This window comes from Ambystoma mexicanum, chromosome 2q (genome assembly GCF_040938575.1).
Source record: "Ambystoma mexicanum isolate Mex_15411 chromosome 2q, UKY_AmexF1_1, whole genome shotgun sequence".
NCBI lineage: Eukaryota > Metazoa > Chordata > Amphibia > Caudata > Ambystomatidae > Ambystoma > Ambystoma mexicanum.
In genome coordinates, this window is record NC_090924.1 from 825361361 (window position 1) to 825382681 (window position 21321).

At 44.1% G+C, this 21321-nt stretch overlaps 1 protein-coding gene across 8 annotated transcripts in view; it reads left to right on the plus strand.

Annotated features, from left to right (window-relative positions):
* PARD3 (par-3 family cell polarity regulator) overlaps window positions 1-21321 on the plus strand; it is a 2149932-nt gene that overhangs the window by 1118380 nt on the left and 1010231 nt on the right. For all 8 annotated transcript variants that reach the window (XM_069648049.1, XM_069648048.1, XM_069648046.1 and 5 more), the window contains exons 6-8: window positions 5254-5345; window positions 7650-7733; window positions 16298-16423. In XM_069648049.1, the coding sequence (XP_069504150.1) occupies window positions 5254-5345; window positions 7650-7733; window positions 16298-16423 (302 nt within the window). The remainder of the gene's footprint in view (window positions 1-5253; window positions 5346-7649; window positions 7734-16297; window positions 16424-21321) is intronic.

A 21321-nucleotide genomic window follows, 5' to 3' on the forward strand; every position in this document is an offset into this window, starting at 1 on the left:
GTGTTTTTGCACATAATCCATTGGGATGTGACCTGTAGGCTTCCCGGAGGTGGATACAGTAGTTGTGCACCTTGTTGTTTGTTATAGTGTTTTTGAGCATGGTGATCTTTGGGCTAGTATCTTTGCTTTTAGTTTGGGTGTGTGTTTGGCCCTCAGTGGTTGATGAATGGTCTGTGTTTTGAGGTGGTACTGATCCTTGCATTTGGTGTGGAGTGTTAAGTGGTAAAGTAAGGTGTAATGTTGGATATGGTGGGAGACTGGAAGGTTAGTAGGACTGAAATTTTACCAAAGAATATGGTGCACCGAAGGTTTTGAATTATGCGGAACCACTGGCAATTCTCTGGGCACCTTACCACACCATGGTTTAAGGTTGCCTGCGCCTTAAGGGGACCAGCCATATTCAGTAGTCTGGTGCGCTCACCAATGGGAGTAGTCCATCCCAAACTGCTGTGCCACATCTTCCCTACATGGCCTCCAGACCTACACCCAGTCGTGGGTCCTGAGCCTGCTATGCATATAGGCCCAAACTTCACATTAGATGCCCAATGAAGATGAACCCTTTGGTGCTGTGCAGAAAGGATATGATCTACCAGTTGAGGCTGGACAGCCCCTTTCGGGGTGCGACCAAGCCTGGTTTGCATATGGTTTCCCCCTTCTGTAATGCCATGGCAGGGTGATAAACAAGGGTTTGAAAAGTGCCCGTGGAAGAGTGTTTTTTTTTATTAATTCGAAACGTACCAGCTGTCATTACTTAATGTTAGGTTATTAGTGTGCAACTTGGGTAGTAGGGAGCCAATATCACACTGCTAAAATGGGGAGCGTGTGTCACAGGCCAAACATGGTTCTATTAGCGGAGAGTCAATTTGTTATGGTATGTTATCAGGCTCACACAGTGCAAATGCTGCTACTCCTAAGATCTCCTGGCGTTCTGGGATCTGTGTGAGAAAGGGCCACTGTGTGCAGGCAAGCTTGGAGTGTATGATTTTATTAAGCATATTCTCGGTTGGAGTAGAATAAACCCAAGCATTCTTTCTGGGGGGACATCCAGGTGCACTTAAAAAGGGTCAGCTTGTGTCATAAGGTAGTGGCTAGTTTCTAGAGGTGTAGCAAAGGGGGTAAATTGCATATTTACAGAGCCCTGGTTCTCTCTATGCTGGACTATTGTAACAGCCTCTATCTAAATCTGCCTGCCTCTACTCTCCGCCCTCTGCAACTTATCCAGAACAGGACTGCGAGACTTGTCCTTGGCCTCAAGCCCAGGGATTGTATCTCTCCAGGACTGAAATCTCTGCACTGGCTCCCAGTGGCTGTGAGGATTAAATTCAAAACCCTCTGCATTGTCCACAAGGCCTTCTGGGGGCTGGGGCGAAATACATTCAACTCTCTCTTCCTAAATATCTTCCTTCCCGAGCTCTTCGCTCATCCGCCTCCAACTCCCTCAGGGTCAGTCGCTTCTCCAAGCAACGGGTTGGTGGTAGATCTCTCTCTTCAGCAGGGGCCTCCCTCTGGATCAGCCTTCCTGCTGCCCTGAAACTTGAGGAGAAACATCTCCGGTTCCGGAAGCACCTCAAAACCTTCCTCTTTGCTTCTGCTTTCTCTCTTCCTCTCCCCTGCTGATTTCTGGCTGAAACTGCACTGGTTACATGGCCTCCCTCTCTGCTCACAGGCCCGGCCCTGCCAGTTGCTCAACTGCACTGCCTCCCTGGCAACCCTGCACTTGGAGACTGTTTCTGTATCCCTACAGCCCCCCTACCTGCACTTATGCCTGCACTTACCGTGCACTTGCCACTAGCTGGCCGTTTATTTTTTCTTATCCTTCTATCCCATGTACTGCACTTTCCCCTCCCCCTGCACCCTCGCACTTTTCCCTTTCCCCCTTCCCATGCACTTGCGCGATCTGAATAACACCTGGCCTAGTAGGATCATTATCTGTCTTCCCCTGTTCCCCCTCCCTTGCCACGTCGCGCCTTGAAACACTTGTGCATAGGCGCGTTATAAATGCCATATCATATATATCATATCAGTAACAAGCCAGTGGCCATCTGTTTGTAGGGGGAATTTGAAACCTATAGAGATCTCGGATGGTGAGTGTATCGCAGGTTGTGTTGTAGGCATGAAATAATGCGACAATCCTTGTGTAAAATGGTATGTCATTATCCCACCGCAGCCGTGATGGGAGATGAGCCTGCCGCCATGATCAGGTCAGGCAGTTGTTATTGACCGAAGTGCCAGCCAGCTACAGCGTCGCACAAGTGTTGCCTGGCACTACCGTCAGTCACAGCTGCAGGAAACCCGTAGAGTTCTGTGACTTCCTACCGTGACCCCCATGCAAGACTTAAAAACCTTGCGCAAGGGGTCACGGGAGGAAGTTACAGTCCCTTTGTTGCCTGTGGGCAGACCGGGCTGTATCATGCCCGCACTTCCTCCCCAGGTCGCTGAGGCATCTTTCTCCCTCGGTGGACTTGGGGGCTTGGTGATGTAATCTGCTCTGCAGCATACAGAGCACATTAGATCAATGAGCCCCCAACTTCGGCGACGGACAAAGACGCCTCAGGCTCGATGATCTAATCTGCTCTGCAGCGCAAAGATCCCTGAGCCCGAGGTGTCTGTCCATTGGCGAAGCTGGGGGATCAGTGATCTAATATGCTTTGTGCTTTGCAGAGAAGATTAGATCTGTGTGCGTACCTTACTATGGTTTGTGTACTTTTCAATCCATCTTTTATGAACCTAGAGATATGTTACACACAGATTTTACATATTTCTAGGTTTATAAAAGGTGGCTTGAAAAGTACACAAACCATAGTAAGGTAGGCACACACATTTTATATATGTGTGTGCCTACCTTACTATGTTTTGTGTACTTTACAAGCCGTCTTTTATAAACCTAGAAATATTTTACATTTTCGCTGTAAGGCCACGTCCATCAAGGCTTAGGCCACGCCCATCATTCATGCCACGCCCCCAAACGAGGACAATGGCGCCAGTTCAATTGCAAGTTGTAGCTCGGGAGGAATTTATGGGCAGGAATAGTATGTCACAAGGTGTGTACAATATTCAGCGTTAAAGTCCACTGTTAATGTCCTTGTGTTAAGTGAAAGGTGTAGAAAATAGGGCAGCTCCAACTATCTCAGGCAGCACTCGGGCGGAAATGTCGAATAGCCGAGACTCTTGAGGTGTAGGAATATGGTGGTCAGGGAAATGGGCAGTCGTGAGTGACAGCTGGTAAGTATTGAGAGGTGGGCTCATATGACAGTGGGCAAATATCACGTTTGACAGTACGGGGGCAAATATCACAGTGGATGGCACCTAGGAGCGAATGTCCCAGTGGAGAAAATATATATTTTTTGGGAGCTCCTGGGTTGAGGAGGGTACTGGCCAAGAAAAGTGGCAGCACTGGGAATGGAAGATTTGGCAAACAGCCTTACCCTCAGCCACTGTCCAGTGCCAGCTCTGTAGGCAAGGGTGCCAGGTGTTGCATTGAGAAGTAGCAGAAGGAGAGTGTTATGTGACCCTCCTGTTCAGTCAGGCCATTCAGCTTACTAATGCTTCTGGGGTGCGTTGGGGGTAGAGGGGATCAACTGCAGCTGGGAAGGGGAGAAAGCAGAAAGCATGTCAGATATTGACATGTAAAACAAAAATCGAAACTTCGATCCAATGGCCTCAACATCTTTCTGGTTGAAAAGCAAAGACCAGATGAATTAGTGTCACACCGTCGGGGCAGGGGAGAGATGGCCCGATTTCACGAGCCCTTGGTTGGTTTGTTATATTGAATGATTGCATTTTCCATATTTAAGCTTGTGAACACTATGCTGCTCCTATTTATTCTTGGGGAGGAAAAAAGCTTTGGGAATCTGTGTTTTTGCAGGCTTCTGCAGGCATATTGAATGAAAGCATAATCCCTTCTCCGAACAAAATTATAAGGCAATTATGGTGCTCTGTCCAATTTTCCTCAATGTACTTTTCTTTCATGAACATATTAATTGAAGTGATATCATTTATAACGGAGTTCATGAATTGTACTCTCTGATCACTTTCACAAAACGAAAATGCAGAAAGAAATACGACTCTGGGCACTTTACAGAAAGCAGGTTCTCCTCAGGCTAAAGATTAACCAGCAGAAAGAAATTACACAGCGACTTCCCTGGAAAGGAATTCCAGGGTTTGAAATTCAGGGGAGCTAGGAGCTACTTACCTCCTGATTGTTGTCCAGAAGCGACTAGTTGGCTTAATGCCAGCATCTACTAGGTGCTACTTTTGGCTCCCCGGACCAACTGATGCCGAACAAACACACTGATGTAAATTTAACTCTGTGAATTTGGGACACTCTATAAATAAAGATTAGGACACATCTATGGGACATTTAAAGCATACGTGGTCCTAGATAATGGACAAAAGGATAGAGTTGCATATTCTGTGGAAGTTAGATTTGCGGAACGCTATGTACTAGCTTCTCGTTCCCCAATGGTAGCTCCTGGTTACTGGCTAATGCTGGATACACAGGGGCTACTTTTAGCTTACCCAATCGTAATTTTGATCCCTTTAATTCCAAGCAATGATGTGCAGCCAGATCCCTGGCATTATATGGTTTCTAGTCGTGCAGTAGAAGAGCATCAAAGGAGGCAAACTGAAATAAGAAGAATAAAGAGCAGGTTGAGTGTAATTGCTAAGGCTGATAAATCCCCAATCACAACAGTAACTAGGATCAGGTGCCCTTGCTTGCTCTTGCCCTCCCCCACTCTGTTACCCTTTCTCATCCTCTGCCATGCTTCTCTATATCCTGTCTCTGCAATTCCCATATTTCACACTTTCTATCCATCTTTTCATCCTTATTTCAGTTCTTTGATTTTTTTTCCTCCATCTTTCTCAACATTCCCTTTTCCTCCGACAGATTTTTTTTAAAAAAATGTGTTGAATTGGTAAACCTACAATAGATCCAGCTTGTTTACGGGGTTGACCAAATTATCGCTGGTAGATGGACAGCCGATTGACCTTTTATCTTTTTTAGGCTGTTAGTTTTAGCTTAGTTTATCATTGTTTTATTAGTGAATATTGGTCTCTTTGACTCCGAGGCATACTTTATATCTTGTGGGACAATGAGTGAAATGTTTACTTTTCGAAAATTGCTGCAATGGTTTAATGAATGAATACTAAACTGAGAAGAAAATATTGGATGCTCTTTTGAGATCTTTGGCTAATTGCCGGAGTGTAATATATCTGTATGTGAATTGAATATGGTGACTTCTTTTTCCACAGGAGGAAGATGGAACGGAGGAGGAAAACAGCAGAGTCGAGCCTGTTGGGCATGCGGATACTGGACTGGATAATACGTTGCCCTTTTCCTTGGAGTAAGTCACTATATAAAGCATGACGGTTTAAAGGTCACATAACAATAGAGCTGTCCGTCGCCCCTTAATGACCAAATTAGAGTAGTGAACGAAAATGGTTCATTCATAACCCTGGTAATTATTCTGCACTTTAAAGCATGTGGCTGTTAAAGACGTCCATGTGTGACACTAAGATTCATTATGTTCAGTAAATGTAAATTGAATATTGAAGGGAATTACGGGTATGGCTCATTAGTGGCAATTTCATTGAACTAAAATACCTTAAAGCCACTCTTCTTATTTCAGACGAAATGCACTGAGCTTAGTTGCTCTGAATTGCTCAGTCTGTCGTGTACCACAGCAGACCTGATTTTATTATGCTAGTATGTGGTAGATTGTGTGTTTGTTTATGCAGCGGGCTTTGAAATCTAGGACACCCAGAGGAAATAAAGATCAATGGTGATGGATGTAGTAACATTTTGGGAGTAGCATTCTGGAAGTGTTTGGCGGATGATCTTTGGTCTCATGTTACCGTAGATTGAGACACAGAGATTTTATTCCCTGATGGAATTCAACCAGAATGTCTCTCTGCATGTTGTCTCGGGACGTGAATGTGGAAAGCGGTAAAATAACGAATGTCACGAGACACTGCGTAGTCCAAGAAAAGTATGCACATACATACTCGCCTCTTTTTCTATGAAATGTAAACATTAGTACTTACATGCTGTAGGGGCCACCTGCATGCAGTTTTAAAACATCACACGGTGGCCGGAAGAAGGAAAGTGTGAACGTGAGTAAACTCACTGTTCCTCTTCATTTTCCCCTCTGTCTTGTGAAAAAGTGAACACTTCCACCAAATATGCTAAGCAGGCAACATTAACTAATGAATTCCTATGGAGTCTGTCTGTTTTTGGCCAGTGGCAATGGAGGTGGATACCATAAGAATCCATTCATTTTACACCTGCATGAAAATCTTATCCAGGCGTAAAACAAAGTGCTTACACAAGACTGAGGGGAGCACGACGGCCATTTTATGGTCTTTGCCCATCCCCGCCTTGTGTCAGCACGAAAATGGTGCAGAGCAGGAAATGGAGGAATAAACACATTACACGTCGTAATCAAATCTCTGTTTCCAACTATGCTCCACTTAAAATGAGGGTGAGCCTGTACTATTTACTTTAAAGTATTGTCAATGCAAGAGGCAAGGCTTCTTTGAAGCAGACATATGACTTGCCTCTGAGACAATGTAACTATTTAGAAATGACCAAAGGATACAAAAGTCAAAAATTCCATTTTACTTAAAGATCTGATTTAAGAATAAACTTCTTTTGACTTATAAAAGTGGACTTTGGGGCTCTGCCACACTGGGCCTTATGCTGCAAGTGTTGGCCTTCATGCACAAGTTCATACACTGGAAGGATCCACTTTATTTTGATGACGGCTCTTCAACTCCCGCCTGCTCCCCCGCCCCCTCCCTTGAACAATTAGAGGCCTTGTACCTCACTATCAACATGGCTCAGGGTGCGCATATAGACCATTTCTTAACTCTGGGGACCAAATATACTTTTGAGAATCTGGGGGCATCCAGTTGAGGACCCCGGGTGGAGAGGGCATGTCGGAGGCGATCTGAAGTGTGCATGTCCTGTGCCTCTCTTCCTGCACCTGGGACCCCTTTCTGTATTACAGCTGCAGCGGAAAGCAAGCTGCTATAGGACTGCACAGACCCCCCTGACAGTACTCCTGCTCAAAGAATACAAAATGGAGGCTTTGCATGAACGCTTCAATTTCATTTCTCCCTTGACAGCTCCTATACGGAGCTCGGAAAAGAAACACATTGATAAACGGTACCTGCCTCTTTTAGGCGCTCGGTGTTGGGACAAGGAGGGTTGTAGCAGCAGAGGACACAGTGAGACCTGATCAGGAATATGGGAGCAGTCCACAGTGGGTCGCAGCCAACGTCATCATTAAGAATACATTACTTCACACATGCGTGGGACTACCACGTTGCCATAGACTGCTGCTCTGTATAGGATTTCAAAGCTCCTTCACCTCAGATGACAGAATCACCACAATATGTGCAAAATGGAGGGATCTGTTCTGTTTGGCTGTCGGGAAATAGCTGACACGGATTCATTAATGTGTTTATTTGTGATTTCTCTTTTGGAGTCCGTTTTTAATTGTTCCTCTTTTTTTCATGCCATCAGATTAATTATCAGGTATGTCTAGCGTCGTTTAACTCCGTTTTTGTAGTGTGTGTTATGAAATGCCGTCTTCTGTGCGTGTTTTTGTGTTGACACTGCCTCGTTCATCTTTGTCTCGTCGCAGTGACATGCTCAAGCTCGTGGAAGTCTCCAACGACGGAGGGCCTCTGGGAATCCACGTCGTGCCTTACAGTGCTCGCGGCGGAAGGTAATGTATGCTGCAGGAACGTCATTCCCCCCACTCGGTATTCCATCCCCACAGTGGGAAACCTTAGTAGATGTCAATAGAAAGCGTGATTGTACAGAACTGTCATTATTTCAGGAAATAACGACATTTAAATCCGCATCTCAATTGGCAAACGGAGATGTTCAATTCAACATCTCCACCCAAGCCGCCAAATCATGAATGCAGGCCTTTATGCGGATTCTATGCTGGCCTTTGAAGCACAGAAGCATTCACAAGTGATGGGGAACAGGCATCCTCTGGGTGGCGGGAAAATGAAAAGGGCTTCTTCTACTGTGCAGTGTAGGCCTTCCAGGTATCATAATGAAGACCTCAGGGAAAGTTCTGGCAGATCTTCATTTCCACCACCTGAAAAGGCGCGCGTTCTTTTGCATAACCACGTGCTTAATTAGCGCAGTGGGGAAGGTATCAATTTAAAGTAGCATTCACAAGAAATACTGTTTTGTTTGACTTTGGCAAGGGTTTTAAATTCTCAAAGCATTTTTTCAGCAAAGGGAACATATTGCTTGACGTTTTGGGCGATTCTGTATGAAAAGTGTACATTCATATTTTTTGCAATTGCACTTTTTAAGTGTGAGCTTTACTAATAGAGGCCCAGTAAACACAATATTTAACATCAAAGGTATACTTTTAAAATCGTTTCTTCAAAGTCTGTTTTGTTAACATGTTTTTCGTTGCATTTCTCAGTTAACAACCCATTTGATTCCAGTAAAAGAACATACTTTTATAGTAAAGATGATTATGTAAAATATCAAATGGGGACCGTTTTCAGGTGGATGAGTAGTTGCATGAAAATCCAACTTTACATTTTGATTGTAAAACCCCCCCTTAGATTTGGCATACATGGCTTATCAGGCCACCGCCGCGGTGCAGTGATGAACCACTGGACGTTATTCCCTGGATAAACAATTTAGAAATCTTGGCCACTGGTGACATTAAATTGAATGAAAGATTTACTCAGGGGGTGAAGAGAAAGATGAATATTGAAAGCAATTGACAACCACGTCTCCACAGCGGTTTAACATGTGTTTTGGGATAGACAGCTATTTCAATTCAGAAAAGTCCATCTGAAAATTTGTATTTATTAGATTAACGGTGACTAAAATAAACAAGGATAGTAAAATACCATGATTTACATTTGGAAGGGAGTTAATAAAGGCAAATAGAATTTCAATGCAAAGGCAGCGATTGGACCTCTGCAGAGGTAAGCTCTTTCTGCCATTATGCACAGCAAATGCAGCCAGGAGTAATGGCAAGAGCACCGGGAGAGACAATCACATTGATTAGAGTGTTTTATGTGAAGGCAGTCATCTCGTTTACGTTCAGGACTTTTTATCACACTGAGTAAATATAGAAGTGGGTTTATGGCAGCTGGCAGTGATCCCACCACCACCTTTCTCGAGAAACCCATGAAGCACTCGAGCCGCAATAGCCTTGGTAGCCGAAGCCATATCGTTCCCAAGAAATGGTTAGTGAAATTGATGGTGGTACTCCATTATGTGAAGTGGTCTTCTGGACCCATCTGCCACTGTGCATCACTGGCATGAAACCTGCTCAGATTTGGGAGTGCCATCTGATAAATTGGTTGGTCATTTCTGTACTGTTGATTAGCTGAGCCGCTTTCCATGTACGCAACCTTAGTTTAGGGCAAGGAAGCATTCCTGAGTGTGATTCATATGGTATTTGGTGGGATTATACTGTGTAGAAGATAATTTCATTTCAATTCTGCTTGTATGTGTACATGCATGTTTATATCAATCTCAAAATGCTCTCGGCATGGGAATTGGACAAGGCATGAATTACCCTTCACAAATGACACGTGGTTCAGTGAAAGGTTAAGATAAATGAATACTAAGCTATTTCAAACACTTTATTTGGTGAATAGCTAACCACATGCTATTTGTCCATAGAAAGGCCGTCTGACCTTTTATATGAAAGGCAATTGCTTTTGACATTGGTTAATAATGGGCAACTACTCTTGGGTGCATCTAATGAATGTATTTAATCTTACACTGTTGAGTTAGGATATTTTTCTTCAACAACGTATGTCTGTTAATTATTCATTTCTTGTGCATTTGGCCTACAAAATAGTTTCCTGCTTTTTTAAAACAATGTTCATGTTTATTTTTTTACCTAAATGTTTTACCCCAAAACATGGCAAAGTAGTTATGTGGTTTTCATGTTAATATCATAGATATGTATCTTTTACTATTAGTCCTCACCTGGGTGCAAAGTGTTTTCCCCCTTTCACTTCTGGATGCTTTGCCTGCGCCTCTCGTCTCCAGCCTCTTATGCTCCTAATTGTCTTTCTCCAATTAGATTATTCCTGTCTGACCACTTTCAGAGGGTATCTTTCCACCGTTCTCCAAAGGGCTCCTCACTTTCCCCCATCCTATTGAATATTTATATACCTCCATTTATGAGACTGATGAGCAATATTGGTGTATCAATTTACAACTTTGCAATAATATCCAGTCATTTTTTACATTTCTTCCAGGATCCAATTACCCAATGCTGGAATTTGCTCAAATGCTTGTGCCCATTTATGACAGGATGACTTCTAAATATGTAAAGATTAACCCAGACAAAACAAATTCTGGTTGTGGGAGAGTCTTCTTTTGAATGGCATAGAGATATCTGTCTACAGCAATTAGGCACACTACTAGTGCCCCAAACACCTGCCAGGAACATCTCAAAACAACCATCTTTAAGGGGGACACCTATTCCACTATTATTATAAAAACATGTCCCCCAACCCTGCTGGATGCCACTCTTCATTTTGTTAAGGCATCCTTCAGAGAGAGCACTGTACCTGATAACCTGAAACGTTCCTGGCTGACCCCACTGCTTAAAAAAGTAGGCCTTTCTAAGGAGGACCCCTTGAATTATCGGCCTATCACTAATTCGGGTTTTCTGATGAAAATTCTGCATAGTCGCCTATAAGCAGATAGCCAATCACCTGGAAAGCTTCCCCATACTCAACTGCTGACAATCAGGCTTTAGAGCCGGGTACAGTACCGGAACTGCCCTCCTGGAACTCAAATCCAGACTTTTGGCGAACATTGACAAGGGAGAAACCTCCATGCTCACGTTGTTGGACCTCTCTGCTGCTTTCGACCTGGTTGGTCACCAGGCTCGAGCAAGTGGCAGCATTCTCCCCAGAGGCCTCCCGTTGGGAAGCCTCATTTCTCCAGAACAGGGAAAGCTGTCTGCTCGGAAACGGCTGAAGCAACCATGGTGCAGATTGAATATGGAGTTCCGCAAGGAGCAAGTCTGTCTCCGTGTTTCTAATACATATTCACGGCCCCATTCTTTGCCATGCTTGAGCAAGAAGGCATATGGTTTACCAACTTTGCGGATCATACTAAGTGTATCATCACCTTGACTGGTGTCCATGCCCAAGACTAAGCGTGTATTAATAAAGCTTATACATGTATCGAAAATTGGATGGTCCTGAATGGTTTGGCCTTGAACAGGTCCAAGGCTGAACTCATGATTGTGGGCTCACCATGTATGATTTCTAAGTTGGACCCTCGGTACAGAAATTTCCAACTGGGCGACGTCATGATCAATACTTTTAAGAAAGTCAAATCTCTAGGGGTTATCCTCGATCACCACCTCTCCATGAAGGCCCACGTGGGGAGTGTGGTCTCGGGAGCTGCTTATTACTTAAGACTCTTTGCACACTTACGACTCCTCATTTCTCAGAGTAATGCAGAAACACTAGCACGAGCCATCGTAGGTGCAAAAATTGATTATTGCTGTAGCCTCCTGACCGGCATTAGCAAAAATGAAACTAACCGGCTCCAGGTGATACAGAACTGGGCAGTGAGGGTCGTTATGGCCCTAGCAAGACGTGACCATGGACTTCGCACTGGCTCCATGTGGAGGCGAGAATTTATCGCCTTTATTTGGCCACTTTCAAGAGCCTATTGGTGGTTATGCCGTGCTAATTGAATGGTCTTATTGTGGTCAAGACTACTTCTCGATCACTCAGATCTAACAAAGCCAAAATGCTAGTGATTCTGAGAAGCAAATCCAAAAGGGCCGCAGAGGGAGCGTTTGCAACTTCAGCACCAAAGGCCTGGAATAGCCTGCCACTGGATCGTAGGCTGGAATCAAAACTGGAGCCTTTTAAGGAAAAGTTAAAAACCTGGTTGTTTGACTAATTTGATTCCCTCATCTCTTTTTCCCCTGATTTACTGCTGCAGATGTATTTTCGTATTTGTTCTATGTTTTGTCCGCGCCATCATGCCTCCGGGGTCCATTGCTGCGGATTATAAGTTTAACAAAGGAAAGTGAAGATGGAGCAACATAGGCTATGCTCATGACAAAGCAGAAGTACTACGCTAATGGGGGCGGGGAGGTAATGGAGTACTTGCATTTAAACTTCATAAGGCCCAGTGTCTGAACTTCCTAAATGAACTGAGAGATACTGCCATGTTTATTCACACCATGGAGGAGAGGAAATTGGATGTGATGGAGCAAGTCTACAAATGGCTGTACTCTAAGGAGACTCTCGTAACCAAACTAGGATGAGCATTTGATACTTGGGTTAACAATGCTAGTAGAAGCTTGCAACCACGCAAATGCATACTCCAAGCACTAATGTGTACACAATTATATCAGCTAGACTAGGAGAATATTGGCAGTGTGACGAAGGGAGGGAAGTCATCACTTCTTCCCAAGCGGGAACCCTTCCCTGTGAGGCTAGAGAGAGTCCCCCTTTGGGGACAAGGACTTCCGTTCCCCGTGAGGCACTCCCTGATGCCATACACAATGATGGCCGATATGCGACCTACAATACACAAAATAATTGCAAGTTTGAAGACCTGGATGAAGAGAAAGTGAAGTTATGAGAAGGAAAGAGCAGTTGTCTTTTTAAACAAGTCTCCAATTAACTGGGGCGAGTATGTTGGAGAGAGATGACACGCAAAGCGAGAGAGAGAACGAGAGAGAGACAACAGACCCACAAGGAAGGCCTCCTGTGCGAGGACACCTGAAGGAGGTGGAGAAGGTGCTAACTAATGAGCAATTGCCCTCTCAGGTAGACACATGGATGACAGACTGTAAATGTGCAATCACTTGGCCCTGTAAAGCACCAGGACTGTTACCACTAGAATGGTGTCTACCCTTTGCAGCCCCTGCCATGCCTAGACCTAAGCGCTCAACACTGCAAAGCATAGGGAAGCTAACAGCCTGGTACAGCTGGCTTGGGAAATTGCCAAACTCAACATTGATTGTATTGTTAAGCCAGAGAGGGGTACGGCCATGCCTGGCGAACCAGATTTGAGCCCACACTAGACCGAGTGGCTCCTGGAGAACTCAAGCACCACACCTCTATAATAGGGACCAAAGTTAATTTGGCAGGCAAACAGCACGGATACTCGCACATACCTACCAATATTCTGACTTTCTCCTCTGCACCAAAATACAATAGAATGCGGCTATCCCCTATGATTAACTTCGGCTTAGCTGCACACATAATTACACACCACCATGCACATCTCAACAATCTTTAGAACACAGCTCTCCTCCATGAAAGAATCGTCCTAGCTGCACACATAATCTCATATACAAATAGCACCTCTGCTAGAATGCAGCTACAAAAGACAATTCAGCCTAGCCGCACACAATCTACTGGTCTTGCGTATCCTTCACACTACTCTTGGCATTAGTATGCAGCTACCCACCACAAAATGTGGTCTAGCTGCACAAATATTGAGCACACACACATGCATTACTTACCACCCTACTTTCTCCACTGCAGCCCGAGAGGGCGTTCAACCCACAGCAGGTTAAGATAATTCCAATGCGAAAGGCACTATATACGGGCACAATAACATAGGTGTGGATCCCAGTGAAGATGCTGATTTATGGAATATAGACTGGGGTATCCATCAAGAGAAAAACAAAGGAGTAGTCAGAACTGTGTTAACACCTCATATGGTGTTAGTCACTTATGATGACTGATGAGTGTTGCTAGGGAGGTTATTCATGCATGAGTTGATGAAAGTTTACAGACCTTGGCCAATGCAGCCCTCCTGTAACACCTGAAAAGACAACGTTAACTTTTGGATGATGCCTCTACTGGACTCGTAGCAAAAATATTCTGTGAAAAAATAAAAGGAACAAAAGGGAAACGCATCCAAAAAAAGATAGAGCCAGCGATGACACACTGATCTAAACGTTACCTCGGACACATTGGATTGGGACAATTGACTTACCAGTGGAAAATCAGCTACTGCTTGAGAAGCAGGAAGCATTTGGTACTGTGAGTTGCCCAGTTAGACCCCTTGCATCCGAAGACCAGGGGCTTAGTCTGGGGAAACAGCAGGGGTGTTGCCAGGTCTGGAAAAGATCCGGGGCTACAGCCCCCTCAGGCCACCCCAGCTCCCAACAACACCTCTGGGAAACAGACCCTTAGTTGGCTAATGCATTTGCATGATAATGATGAGTTATTTATATAACGCCTTAATCCAAAGTGCTTTACAGAGCACATATTTACATACAATATCACCCAACCGAAATTGGTACTCATTTATCGACCCCGGAAGGATGAAAGGCTGAATTGGCCTTGCCGGGATTCGAACCTGCGACCTGCAGATCACGCTCAGATCGCAGCAGCGAGCGCTCAATACGCTGAGCTACCTTACCGGCATAACAACACAGATCTGGTGATGGGAGTTACATTTTCACATAACCCATTTTTATGTAAACTTTGGTTGAAGAAAAGCTTGAAATGAGATCCTACGTCACTGAAGGGCCGATGCCTTCCCTACCATGAGAGGTCGTCGAGTGGCTCTTCAATGTAAAGTATTGCCCCTGCAGTTAGATTACTGGGACGCTCGCCTGCCTGTGAATCTGCTATTGACGCAAGGTGAATTTGACCTAATTGATAAGCCTGCCCATGCGCACTACAGCCATTGAACTTTATCTCCACTTGGCTCCATGTGAAAAGCTTGCTGTCAAAAAGGACGTTTCCACAAAATAATCACTGTAAAAAGGCTCCAGTGTGGCCCCCGCAATCCATTTAATGGATGCGGGGGGACCCCTGCAATCCCCGGACTCATAACATTCATGAGGAGCGGGGGACACCCCACAACTCCCGCTCTCTCCTTGTGCGGTATTATGGAGACACTTTTAGCCGGTCCCACCACAGCCTTTTTGATGTAATGGTTTTCTGTGAAAACTGCCTTTTTGGTGAGAACCTTTTCACTGGACACCAGCAGGACCTAGTTGTCATAAAGTTTCCCTGTGGCCATAAAATGAGTACTGATGAGCAGGATCCGTCCCATGCAGTTATCCCATTTCCATGCCTACTCCCGGGCCACAGACTTGTGTCCAGTATCATTCTCCTGGCTCTCTCCTCCGCATCCTTGCTACACACTGCTTCTGTCTAGTTCCTCTAAAATTCAAAATATTTATGTACGTATTGTTCGTAACGTTATGCTGGGACTGTGTTCCCATATTTTGTATATGATGTAAGGAAGGCACCATCTTCAAATCCGTCATAGAACTGTATTCAGATTTCTCTAGTAAAATAAGTAACTATTATGCCTTTTGACCTGTGTTACCACAGTTTTCTACTTAAAGTGCATGCACGTATGACTCACTTGACAGTTTTTTAAAAACAGAAAATGTGAAACTTATTTCTTCCCATTTCCAGACAGGGGTGGGGGGGCATCTTCAATTCATCATAAACATGTTAAAGCTAAGGGCCCACCTTTGCCATGTCCAGTAGGCTTGACCAATACAGTTATGTCCAAACTCCCTGAGCATTTTGGCTCCCACACTCAGGAGCTGCATGCAACTCTCGTTACACTCCATGCATATGTATTTCATGTTTTGGAAAACTGCTTAAAACCTGTCTACTACTTCAACAATTCTTCTAAGTTACATCTTATACACAAACTGTAGTGCTACAAGCCAAAGAACGTTGAAATGTGCTTTGGAATGTGTTTGAAACGTAATGGGCTCCTCAATTTAAATTCGTATTTGGCTTGAAACGTCATTTTCTAGTGTAATCCTGAGCTGGACATTCCATGTTGTGTACTACTGTTGAATGCTCACCCTTTTTTAAATTAGTATGGCTTTTTACAATAGTCCCCATGCCCAAAAGTCCACTATTTGTATTTTCTGGTTCCTTTAACATTGGCTGTGAGTTGAGTTGCATTCCTCTATTTGCTGCAAGGTCATGAGGTGTGTAAACACAAAATGCATTTAGGAGAGTATTGATAGTACGTCTGACCTTCCTTTTATATAGCTTCTATTTCCACACTGGGCAAGCAGGCTTCTCTTAGTCTCTTAGGTTTCCTAATTGACTTGGAAAGATAATGATCGCCTCATGTGAGTATTGCTGTTGCTCAAGCGGTCTGTTTATACCCCAAAAAACATGTTTCTGTAGTTCCATAAACATTATACCAGCGCCTTTGCCTGTTAAAAAAAGAAAAAAAATGTATTTCAGAAAGCGAAAATGTACCAAGGAACTAATACATGTGTAATGATGTGCAACCTTAATGTTCCAGAACCCTGGGGTTATTAGTCAAACGACTTGAGAAAGGTGGCAAAGCCGAACGAGAGAATCTTTTCCACGAGAATGACTGTATTGTCAGGATAAATGATGGAGACCTTCGGAATCGAAGATTTGAGCAGTAAGTGCATCTATTAAACTACACTTTGCCCTTTTTCCTGAATGAAAACGGTACAATGCATGCTCAATGAGGCGCAGGCACACCATTTTGCTTAAGGTAATATTTACCTCATTGTCCAAGCCAAATGAAGTGAACACTCTAGGACTGCAAAGAATACTGCCTCAATGCAGTTTGATCATTTTGTGTTATCCATGGTCGTTTTTGATCACTCTCCAGTAACAATGTCTGTTCCATGCGCGTAAGACATTGGCCACTTTTTTGTAGAGACTGTACTGAATGTTGTTGGCTCCACCCAGTGAGATTGACCATGCTGCAAATGGGATTTGTAAGTTATGGAACATACCTAGATGTTGGATGTCTGTATCCTGTAGGCCTTAAGAAAATATTTCCATCCAGTAGCAATTTCACAAGTGGAGTTATCGCTGCACATTTTTTAATTTTCATCACTGATGTCCCCTTCTTTATTTGGGTCGGGGTCTGAACTCCCGACAGTCTCTCAGACTAAGTCTGTGATCCGACTACAGTAGCTCATCCGATCTGCATGTACTTGAAGTGTACTGTGGAATACTGGAGACTAGTAAAACGCATCCCTTCCAGAAATGGAAACCAATTGACAATAGTGGTCCATACCTTCTGGCTAAAGTAAGCGTTCCTCTAAATGACAGGCTGCATATGTCCACAACCAATTGGGCAGTGTCTGTGGTTGAAATTGACAAGTTGAGTTTCAAAGTATGGTTGACATTTGCTTCCTGTAGTCCCCAATTTCATCACTTGGATAGTACGAAGGGGGTGATAGTCAACTATCCCTACAGCTGTGATGATGGGTTTCCCGAACCTCAAAGAAAACAGCAAACTGGTGCTCATCAGGATGTTTCACAGAAATTCCATCCTCAGTCCAAACCTGTCCTATCCTATGACCTATCCCTACCACTCATAAACGAAACAGTAAATATAATGTTGGCCTAAGCAAGTTTGCTCCCACTCTGCCTGACTTCTGGTGGTTGGTTTCTGACCCCACCCAATTGGATCTTTGGTTCTCTCTTTCTCAGGCCTGCTGTTGCCATTGAAAGTTGAGTCCTTTAAGTCTTTCTCACTTCTTGGAGGCTGTTGCTTGGGACTGCCATGCAAGGCTTCTTATCAGTTCAAAAAGTTAATCTCCACATTGGAGTAGCTGGTTCTCTAAACCTGATTTCTTTCTACAATAACAATATTGAGGAGTCCCAATTGTTATGTTTTTATATTCAGTCTCTTGTTTGTCCCCACTGGATGTTTAAACCTCTTCAGGCTTTTCCCGACTTTTTGCCCCGTGTGGACTATCTGACCCTTCAGGTCCTCTGGATGCGGCGTTCACCTCCTTGTGAGTTATTCTGGCGCTCAGTGTCTCGCGAGATCACCGACATCTCAGCTCTTCTGGTTATTGTATGGCTTGCACCCCTTTGTGGGCTATTTACGGAGTCCGCTCCTTGTCGGCTGTCTGGCTTCTGAGGCCGTCTGATGCTCTAGTTCTGTTCACCCCATCGTGGGATATTTTCTGGCTCAGCCCGTCGTGGGCTCTCTGGCCTCTTAAGACATCAGATTCTGTGGTTTCATTCCCCCCACATGGGGTATTCTCAAGGTCAGCCCCCTTTGGGAATCGAGCCCAGCCAGAGGGAGTTGATAAGTTTCATCATCGTCGTCACAGGTTCAGGGGCAGAGATCAAGGCTTTGTAATGTTTAATGGGCAGAATGTCTCTTGGTAAGCTCAAGGCTTCACAGCTAGAGATCAACCAAGATACTTGCGGGTAAGACAGAAGAGCGAAATGCAGCCTGCTTTGGGGAGCGATGCCCGGGAGAAGTAATGTCTGAAACCACATCAGTCCCATACGTTGGCTACTTTTGCGGAAACCGCTGTGACATTTTGATTACTTAATTGCGGATTGTCTGGTGGTTCAGTCTGTTACCAAAGGGGCCCGAAAATATTTTGGAATACAAAGTTGACCCCCCTTGTATGACTAGAGCTATATTGATTACTGCAATAACATTTTATATTTCCAACAGCTAGATGGATAGACTGGTCAGTCGGGTTATGGCGAGATAACCATTTGCACTCATACTGACGTTTTTCTATCTTGGCTGCTCCAAGTACTTCCGAGAACCAGGTATTAGAGTTTCTCGCGGTTATAGTTCACATTCTTAGAAAGGTATTATCAAAAGAAAGTGAGTGCTAACGTTCGTAGGGGCATTTTCCTGAAGAGATGTGCCTAAAATGTCAATCGTTGATTGTAGGGGATGAGCTTCTTAGCATATGCACTACTAAATATCTAAAAAAGTAATAGTTTTGTAGATTTTGAGCCTGGCTCTCTTGTTAGTAGTTTCTATTGTAATTGTGTTTCTTAAATACATTTGGTGTTTTAACATTTGCATCCGTACATGCTGAAAAACCTTGAATCCTACAGTGTTTTAATTGACCCATACTACTGTGCGCATCTCTAAAACTGGTTATGGTCCATTGGTTATTTATGTAGTGAATGTACGAAATGTAAAATGAGAATAGTTGTGATTTTATACTGTATTGCTGTTTTAATCATGTTTTAATGTGATTTTAAGTTTATATTGAAAAGGTTAAAATTATTTAACCAAATCAAGTATAATAATAATTTTTAAAAAAAGTAGTGAATGTACACCACCAAAATGGCATCATGGAATTGAGATACACAAAAACCCAAACCTGGGAACTCACGGAAATGCATTATTTCGAATGAGATGTTAAGGCAAGAAGATTTTCAAAAGAGTGGTTGCTAACATGTTGAGATTCCCAAAAGAATGCTCGAGCACAGAGAATGCCTTCTGCTTGCGCCCTTTCCTCCTTCTGATTTATAGTAGCCTAGAACCAAGGATATTGCACTCTGTGTAATCGGTGTGTGATTTGTCCTATGGAAGATAATGGCTCGGAATGGCTTTTCTTGAGACAATTTACTTGGTGAGCAGTGGATAGCCCCTTTAGGCTTTCAGTTCCTGGTGGTTTAACATGCCACCGTCCAAAACATGTTTGGCCACTACTCCATGGGTCTTGGGACTCCTTGGGTCCACGCCCCTGGACTCCTAATAAATGTGTACACATGTCCTAACAGCCCTCAGTCAGTTCAACTACTAAGGCTAGGTGACTGCAATACATTGTAAAGGGGCACTCATTCAAAATATAATGCCATTCCCTGATTTTTGATAGCAGTATCCACTAGTGCACTTATAATGTTCTGTACCTTGATGTTACAAAGCCATTAACTATTCCATCAAAGCAAACCCGTCTGAAGGCTGTGGTGCATCACCACCCCCTAACATTATCGAACAGGAGATGCATGGTTGTACTCATCATGGAATCTTCATAAAAATGCCAAGTTATTAGGGCCTCCTTGGCCAGCCTACACGTGTCCAGCAGCAACGCTGTGCTGTGCGCTTTGGGTAACATCGTGGGGCAATAAAGCAGCCAAGAAGCAGGTCAGTCTTTCTAATGAGGGGAAAATGAGCTCTAGAGAAACCTGTCCATTTCTGTTCCTGTGACAGCCACTGGGTCCTTCGGTGCTCATACTTAGATGTGTGTGTTCATTTGTTTGGGCTGGTGACTCGTGGGGCAAGAGCATTCTGGGGGGGTAGTGGGAGATGAAAGCAAGGCCAGAGCCAGGATGGTAGTTCCATACAGTGTGGTACATCTACGGATGTTGGCATCAGATGTCATGATGCAGGAGCCCGTCTAACACGTCTGGTCTATAGGCAAAGTGTTTAGGGCTCATTGGTGTGATAGCGGAGGGTGCAATTTTACATTTATGAGGCCGAGGGTGAGGGGGGGGTCGTTTGAAGAGCAGTGTCATGTAGCTGCAGGCTTGGGCATAATGTGTCAGTTGATCACTTGCTGAAAGCTTTTTTCGATCAGTCCTTTTTCTCAGTTTGTTAGCTCCAGGGGTAGAGTTTGATTTTTTTTGGGGAGCACTGGTGTGTTTCAGCACCGAAAGTCGATAATGACTTGCTGTTTGTGTTCTGTTAAATGGTATACGTGTTTGCTCTTCATTTAGATCCATGCAAATACTGGAGTTGGATCTCTTTGGCATAAGACCACACTTAACATGACATGGAGAGGTCAACCACATTGGATGATCATCAAAATTGAGTAGGATTTCCAAAGCATTCCTCTCTGGCACTACTTCATAACCGTATCATAATCCGCAGTTCTTATTAGCATAGTTATTTTACATTTCACAAGCCGGTAATGCGCCTCTATGGAGCACTCTATACCCAGCTGAGCCGCTTCCTTGCACCTACGCCATTGTAAAGCTGCACATTCATCTTGCAAACGATATCTAAATTACACCACCAACTCATGTTCCCTGGACCAGAACGCATGCAAATGAGCATCCATGTCAGCACTGCACAGTAATATATGCTGCTTTTCGTACTTTCTTTGAAGGTATTTTGTCCAACAAAAAAAAAACACAGAATGCTGGCCGTGAAGTAAGACGATGAAAAGGTTCCCTTGAATACAGATGTGTTGCATTTACCACTAAGCTGTACTTTTACAAGATTCGTTTTTTTAGAGATGCCATCCTTTCAATCAATCATTTTCCATATTGTGAGACGCATGCTAGTTGAAAATGAGTCTCCTTCAAAAAAATAAATATATTTTAAGCAGTCTCAGGAATGGAGCTGGTAGAGCCAGGGATCCCATGGCTAAGGACGAGCCAGGGCAGAGCCTGGGGGCGTGGGTGGGGGGTCTGGCCTGGCTCTTAGGGCCAAACATGAGCTGAGCTGGGGAGATGCCCACGCAAAAGGGGAATGTGGGGTCAGGGGGTGGGGGTCAAAGAAAAGGGGTAGAGGCATAAAAAAGAGGCAAAAAGGGCAGCTGTCACAAAAAAGACACTGGGAAGAAA